The sequence below is a fragment of the Monopterus albus genome, unplaced genomic scaffold (assembly GCF_001952655.1).
Source record: "Monopterus albus unplaced genomic scaffold, M_albus_1.0 scaffold410.1, whole genome shotgun sequence".
NCBI classification, from domain to species: domain Eukaryota; kingdom Metazoa; phylum Chordata; class Actinopteri; order Synbranchiformes; family Synbranchidae; genus Monopterus; species Monopterus albus.
Window position 1 is genome coordinate 206,587 of NW_018128290.1, and position 7,432 is coordinate 214,018.

Below are 7,432 nucleotides of genomic sequence, written 5' to 3' on the forward strand. Positions count from 1 at the left end.
GGCATGTTTGGGCAGAGATCTCAAAACAGGATTGTAGATGGATGACAAGTTGTGTCTTAGTCCACCACCCCTATTTAGTGAGGGGTGATCTATTTTTACAAAAATAGCTTCCTTAACTCCTCTCTCAAACCAGCGATGTTCTCGGGAGAGGATATGGACTTCACTGTCCTCAAAAGAATGTCCTTTGTCCTTCAGGTGGTCCTTCTACCACCTTTTTGGTAGAAGAAAAGAAACAAAAGAAACCCCTTTCATCTGTCTGGAGTTCTTCCTGGAGGAAGTTGGATCAGAGATGCTCAGTGTATGCTAGGTGGCGAGCCAGGTGAAAGCCTCAAGAGGAACTGATTAGGAGAAGGACTTTTGTAATCCGGTTCACTTTGTGGCCCAACACAGGAATGTTCTGACTCCTGTCAGAAGTGATGAAGCCTCTTGGATGAGAGGTGAAACGTTTTCGACCTAGAAAATTAAGTCCAGTGGATTTTTTTTAAGTTTTTTCAGTTTACTAAGACCTGGATGACTGAGAATCTGCACAGACATCTGGTACATAGTGTTCTTCTACTCACAAGCTGTTTCCTGAGCTGAGCCACTTTTCTCTGTCAGAACTGAGCAAAGTGAAGTCTTCTTGCACATCAGAATCTCACCCTATAGGTAGTAAGAGCACAAAGAGCTTTCACCTCTCCTGTTTCAGACATGGCAGCATTAAGCAAGTGAACAATAATTTTTCTGAGCATTGAGTTCCTCGTGTGTCACAGGAAGTTTCAGCAGAGCCAGTTCAGTCTTCTCCAAAGACATTTTTGATGCAGCAGATGGGGCTGTAGGGACTCGAGTGTCGCTTAGAACAGGCAAATCACCAGCAGGTGCCAATGCCAGCATGGAGTCAGGTTCCCTCTTCATACGGCGAGACTGGGCCCTGGTGAGAACACTAGCAGAGAAAACAGGACAGCTGTGATGGCTCATCTGGGTTTGACACCATGGCATCTGTGACTTGAGGAACAGGCAGCACTTTTCTTCCAGCAGGATCATCTCCCATAATAAAATCAATGGGCCAATTGGGATTAACCAAAATCTGTTCTTAAGAAAAGTCTACATTGGATTCATGAACATGTTTTTACATAGGCGTCTTTGGAGCTGCCGAGATATCATACGCACTACTAAGGTAAGGGTGTACAATGCTGCTGTACTCCCATCACTACTATGCAATGGAATTTATCCTCATATGTAACCTATCACAAGCATATCAAGAAGCTGAGAAGTCTACAACTGTGACATCTGCGCAAATTCTTGGCATTAAATGGCAGATCAGAGTCCCTGATGTAGAAGTGTTTAGGAGAGCAGACTCAGTGTAGAAGCTCTTACCACTTCATTCCAGCTTCGCTGGGCAGGACATGTCTGCTGGATGGAAAACTCAAGACTTCCAAAAGCAGTATTTTACGGTGAGCTGTGTCAGGGAAGGAGAACACACTGTGGTCAGAAACTACAGTTGTGCTGCAACAACAAAGAACCCACTGATTAACTTAGAGTTAATATGTAGACAAAGCAGGGGTTCCCATAAATAAAACCAGCTGAAGAAACATTTGGGAATCACTTTGCTCAATTCAGTTTATCCACTTACTTCTTTATTGCCAAGTTGTGAAAGCCTCAAATTGACTTCAGGGAGAGCCCAAGCCAAAAGGACAAAGCAGCCCTCAACTAGAAAATAAAAGTATCTTCCTGAAACCTGACATCTGACTCCCTGATGTGAGAAAAAGGGGGTCACTAAGAAAAAGGCTACTGGCAATGAACGTTAGTTCAGGCAAAAAGTAAAATGACCAGCTGGGTAACAAAAGACAAGCAACAAGCATCTGAGCTGAACTTAACCACAACAAAGAAAGAGCCAAGGACTAAAGCCTGACCAAACAGCTCATATCGACAGAAGCCGGGCAGTAGAAGTAGCCAAAAGGCCCAGTAGTGCAGCTCTGCAGTCCTTACACAAGTCCTGTTGGACCGCGACTGGTTGCAGGCAACCGGGTGTCGGCTAGTGATGGAGTGTGGGAATGGGAGGACTAAGACAACACACAGCAATCCACATCTACCATTCCGCTATGGGGGATGTAACACCCCCACCCACCTGGAAGATACCATCTTAGATAAAGGTGGAGGGAGGAAAATTAAAGTGAACTGGTATCCTCCAGCTTCCAACTGACTGAACACACCTGATTGAGATAATCAGCAGTGAGTAGGGCCAGTGGCGTTGGAAAACAAGCAGGGCAGCGGCCCTCAAGAACCAGGATTGAGAGAGTTGTTAGGGTTTTTTGTTGACAATAAGAAACATCTAGAATATCACCAGACTAATATCTGAATGAAGATATTCCATCCCTTTTTTAGACTTAGATTTTTATTCTGTATGAGTCAGACTGTTTTGGAGTTGATGGAAGGGGCTACCAGTTGTCCCTTGATCCAGCCTGTGTGTTCAACTAGGCCAAAATCATCTTGTATCTTTCTCTATACAAGATGAAGCACAAACATGAAACCGATATCCATTTTCTCACCTGACCCTGGGGAACACAGAGCGAGACCAATCTAATCTAGAGAAATGATTCCTCTCAACTTCACTCACCTCTCTGTCCTCTCCATCTCTAAACTTACTCTCAGCTCATGCGTTTGTCCTTACCTGAACTCTGTTAGTTTTCTTATGAGTGAACTTCCATAACCCTCTCCCTCCATCCCTCCTTTCCTTCAGTGATGATGACATCATCTTCGAAGACTTTGCCCGCCAGCGACTGATCGGGGCAAAAGACGACAAGGACGAAGATGAAGACCCAGTGGACTCGCCCAAACTCAATGACAGATAAAGGCGACGAGTGTCACCGCTGCCACTGCTGCTGTTCTTGTTTCGCTGCTGTTTGTAGTGTGGAGCTAATGGAGGTCACCTATAGGTCAAACCACAGTCCGGACACCCTTTAAACACTTGGCGGTGCTGTGTTTGTGTTCTCATTCATGTCCGTCCTCTCTCTGCGTCCTGCCGGGGTGTTAAACGCTAGAATACCACAGCCTAGACATCCGTTGTGTTTTCAGGCGGTGCAGCTCCCCTCTCCTTCACCAGCCTGATGACGTATTGAACCGGCAGTCACGGTATTGTAACGATGGCTGGTAGCATGCCTCCAATATCACTTTGTTCTATGTGTTTCCATTAGGGACCGAACAGGAGTAACGTTGTGTTGACATTAGTTTACATGTGTTGTATCAGAGGGTCTTCATAAACCACACTGCCAACTTTAGTTGGCCTGCAACAGTTTCACCACTTGAGCCACAACAGAGACTTCAGCTGATGGAGGTTTAGCTAACGAGCTGTCCACAGTCGGTGTGTATGTAGACGAAGCTGCAGAGCATGAAGGAAACACAAGAAGCCGTCTGCAGGACGTCCCGACAGGCTGAGAGGACCTGTACCTGTTGGAGGAAACCACCAATCAGCTGAGAGGAACTGGTGGCCTAGTTTGCATGAGACATGATTTATTAATGTCATGGATTAATTAACCTTTATAGACTAGGGCCCCCTTTAAAGGAGCATACTGTACCGCTTCTGTTGATCAGTTTCCAAATCGGCATCATGTTTTTGGAATGATTTCTGCTGCTCGGGTATCACTTCATTTCTATGAAAATCAACTGACTCAGGCTGCATATTAACCTCAGTATTTCTTTTAGTACTGACCAAAATATATCTGTAGTGGTAAGAATCAAAAACCATCAAGTACTAACAACTGGCTCAAACAGCAGACGTGCTCAGATTCCTCAAATAAACCATTCAGTTATTTTGCTCTCAGTACTAAAACTCAGGTATGTATCAGCACTGAAGTGGAAGTAGAAATACAAAAGTATAAGTATTAAAACATAACTATCAAAGTAATAAATAAAATAAAAAAGTACCAGTACTGGTCCTGTAGAACAGCCCGTGTCCCAGTAACATTTCTGGTACTGGATCATGGTGACTAATTACTGTGTCCATCACTTTAATGCTGCAGCTGGTAAAGGTGGAGCTGATGGTAACTACCTTATATACTTATACTGTGAAGTACTTTCCATCCTGCTGGGTAGCTGGTGGATTTCCTACTGGGATCAATAGAGTCTGATGGTTCTACTGGGTTTGGTTCGATTCATCTGATTCTGGACCTGAAGTTATCAGGTACATGTAGTGAAGGAGTGAAGTCACAGTATGAAGTAACAGGACATGGAACTACTCATGGAAATTCTCAAGTTTCTGATATGCTAATGTCCTTGAACACACCAACAGGGAGAGTTCAGGGCAGACTTCATGGACATTAACACATGAAGGTAACATAATTTTGTCAAGTAACTTTTTCAAAAAGGACGGGCTGGATTGATTTGCATAGTTAAGTACATGTAGAATGTTTCAAAAACAGGTGAGTTGGAAAATGATCAGCAGGATGTATTAAGTAACTGAAAAGAATTTCAAAAACAAGCAAATATTCGTGAAAAGTATGAGGAGACAACGAGATTACTACTAAATATATGTTTTATGGTACAGATGTTTAATTTACAGTCTGAAACATTATGGTACAGATGTGCTATTAGTACTGTGTGTGTACCTGGTACCTAAAAGACTAAATGAATCTGCTTTTTTCCATTACAACATGACATTAAAAGAAAAAGACCTGAAACACTCATAATAGCATTAATCCAATTATTTAAATTCAGTTTTATTTTGACAGGGCTAGGAAGAACCTTGTATATTTCAGTGCATCTTTAATAAAATGACATTTGTGGTGGCCTGTGTGTGTTTTTGGTTTTACGATCTTTTAGACGTAAATGGGATGAAACTAACATGATAGCGTTCATAGCAGTAGTGGAAGATTTACAATCATTTGCTTAAGTAAAAGTGGCCGGGCCATGGTATAAAAATACTCCATTATTGAAAGTGCTGCATTCAAAATGTTGCTTCAAAGATAAGGCCGGTCATTTTCGATATTAACAGTATTTCCAACAGTCCCCATACAGAGACTAAACCGACACTGAGCTGCCTCTACTCATGGTTAACGTCAGTCAGTCTGGATGATCTCCATGAGGATTTAGAGAGACCATAAAAACGGGTGCCAAGTGCAAACCTTCAGCACATTTGCGGATCTTTTTGTCCAGTTTGTCCATCCTGAGCAGGAGACACCTCCGCAGCCATTATTTTCTTTGCTTTGAGTTTAAAAATCTTGTAGAAGCCATTTCGAATTTCTTTGGTCCGAACACCGTAGATGACGGGATTGACCATCGCTGGGAACAGAATGTACATGAGTCCCATCCCAGTGTTGGCGTCTGTTGATAAGGGGATGTTCAAGTTGTGAGAGAGGAAGGTGACGCTGCCCACTAGGTAGAAGCACATCATAGCCATCAGGTGGGTGCCACAGGTGTGAAACGCCTTCCAGCGGTCCTCGCCGGCTGGGGCCGCTCGCAACACAATGCTCAGAATCTTCATGTAGGACAAGAAGATGAGCGGTATGTCCATACCCACAAAAAAGATGATCACGGCAAGGCCTGCTGCGCTGTTTCTGTCTGTGCTGTCACAGGCCAGGCTGACCAGCGCCATGTGGTCACAGTAATAGTGCCTGATTGTGTTGGAGCCACAGAACTGCAGCGAACCGGCCAAACCAACCAGCGTTGCCATGATGGAGATGCTGCGCGTCAGCGTGAAGAGCAGCAGCTTCACCGGCATGGAGGACTCTATGATTTCAGTGTAGTGCAGCGGCTGACAGATTGCCACATAGCGGTCCAGCGCCATCGCCAGCAACAACGTTGACTCTAGTGATGACAGGAAGTGAATGAAGAACATCTGAGTCAAGCAGCCAGCCAATGAGATCTCATCCCAGTTGAACAGAAAGCTGAGGAGCATGTTAGGGACGATGGCGGTCACCACGAGGATGTCGACCACACACAGCACACAGATGAGGAGGTACATAGGGCTATGCAGACTCTCCACACTGCAGATGACATACACCAGTAGAGAGTTTCCCAGTAGCACCCACAGGTAGGAGGCAGAAAACGGCCACACCAGGAGCTGCCGGTGCTGCTGTAGTCCAGGAAAACCTCTAAACACAAAGGTGCTGTGGGAGATGTTCCTGCCCAGCGACGCCTCCAACATGGCGTTGGCTTCACCTGAGCAGAGCCAGACAGAGTCATCCACAGGAAGATGGAAAGGTCAGAGCTCCAAGAACAGAAGCCTTTAATCAGCAACTTTAAGAAAAGGTGCAGCTTGTCTTTGTATGCTTCTGCACTTGTTCTGCTGCATCTACAATTCAGTTGTTGCTGTGTGCACATTCACTGACCTGCTGATGGAAGAAGGTCTGTGCTGCTGTCACAGCGCTGCCTCTGTGCAGCTCCAACTGCCCTGCGGGTTTGAGCACATAAAGCTTTTTAATGACACATTTGGTGCATGTTAAAGGCTCTATTCTGTTATAAAGCCCCGTCCGGTTCTTTCAAACCAGAAACTCAGAGGGACGACTCAGACCACTTGGATATATAAAAAAATATAACCGTGCTGGTTTATTCAAAGAGTCACAGGCAAGAATTAACATTACATTTCCAGAGATCTTCCAACCCCCAGGCTGCCCAAGCAGCCCGGAAGCAGAAAAGACCCCGAACCAAGAATTGCTATACAATATCATCACTTAGTTGGCTCGCCCCCTCCTCCACAGAAACGTCAACCGAGACGTCTCTCTCTCTCACCAGCTTTGCAGCTGGCTATAACGTTAGCCAAAACATGAGGAAAAGTCAAGGTGTGTGGCTGTTGTTTTCGTGGTGTGTATCTAAAACAATTTGACATAACCTTACACATTAAGACAAATATTAAGACTAGCATTACAGTTGACACTAACAGCTCTTTGCTTGTAACCTTGACCTGCTTGCGGTCTGCACTGCAGGCACATTACTGAACAGTTAACAGCCTGAGCTAGTCAATCTGTCTCCACTAACATTTCTAGACAACAAATCTCTGAATATCTATCTAACTAGGAAATAACCTAACAATGTCTTGTACAGTTTTAATGCTACCAAACGGCTCAGGAATCAGACTTGTTATTATTATATCTGGCTGCTGTGACATTTCTTAGAACTTACGAGACGTGAAGGACGCCCCCTGAGACATTCATCATAATAAATCTCAGGCAGTAAGGACTGCGCTCATATATCAGACTGCTCAGTGCTGCACACTGATGAACTGTAAAAATCTCATTATGATGACATTTATATTTGATTTGATTTGATTTATTCTTTCAAGCATGTAAAGACAGCTGATATGACAACACACATGATTGTACACATAATCCAATATCAATTTGCTTATACCTAGTACATGCTTGTGTAGGAAGAAGTCAGACTTATCCAGTCCTACCCCCTAACATCATCTTATCATCATTAGTTTGCAAGCAGTAAATGATTCTCTTCTACACCACACAAG

At 44.2% G+C, this 7,432-nt stretch overlaps 2 protein-coding genes across 4 annotated transcripts in view; one reads left to right on the plus strand and one right to left on the minus strand.

Moving 5' to 3' along the window:
* The window catches only part of arrb1 (arrestin, beta 1), a 28,397-nt gene extending 24,403 nt beyond the window's left edge, over positions 1-3,994 (plus strand). Inside the window, exon 16 of the mRNA XM_020586490.1 lies at positions 2,717-3,994. Within this exon, the coding sequence (XP_020442146.1) occupies positions 2,717-2,828 (112 nt within the window). The 3' untranslated portion in view covers positions 2,829-3,994. The remainder of the gene's footprint in view (positions 1-2,716) is intronic.
* Positions 3,995-4,954: 960 nt separating this feature from the next.
* LOC109951803 (olfactory receptor 52K2-like) overlaps positions 4,955-7,432 on the minus strand; it is a 13,762-nt gene continuing 11,284 nt past the window's right edge. For all 3 annotated transcript variants that reach the window (XM_020586496.1, XM_020586497.1, XM_020586495.1), the window contains 2 exons: positions 6,303-6,364; positions 4,955-6,132 (listed from right to left, as the gene is read on the minus strand). In XM_020586496.1, coding sequence (XP_020442152.1) covers positions 5,099-6,118 — 1,020 coding nt within the window. In that variant the 5' untranslated portion in view covers positions 6,119-6,132; positions 6,303-6,364 and the 3' untranslated portion in view covers positions 4,955-5,098. The remainder of the gene's footprint in view (positions 6,133-6,302; positions 6,365-7,432) is intronic.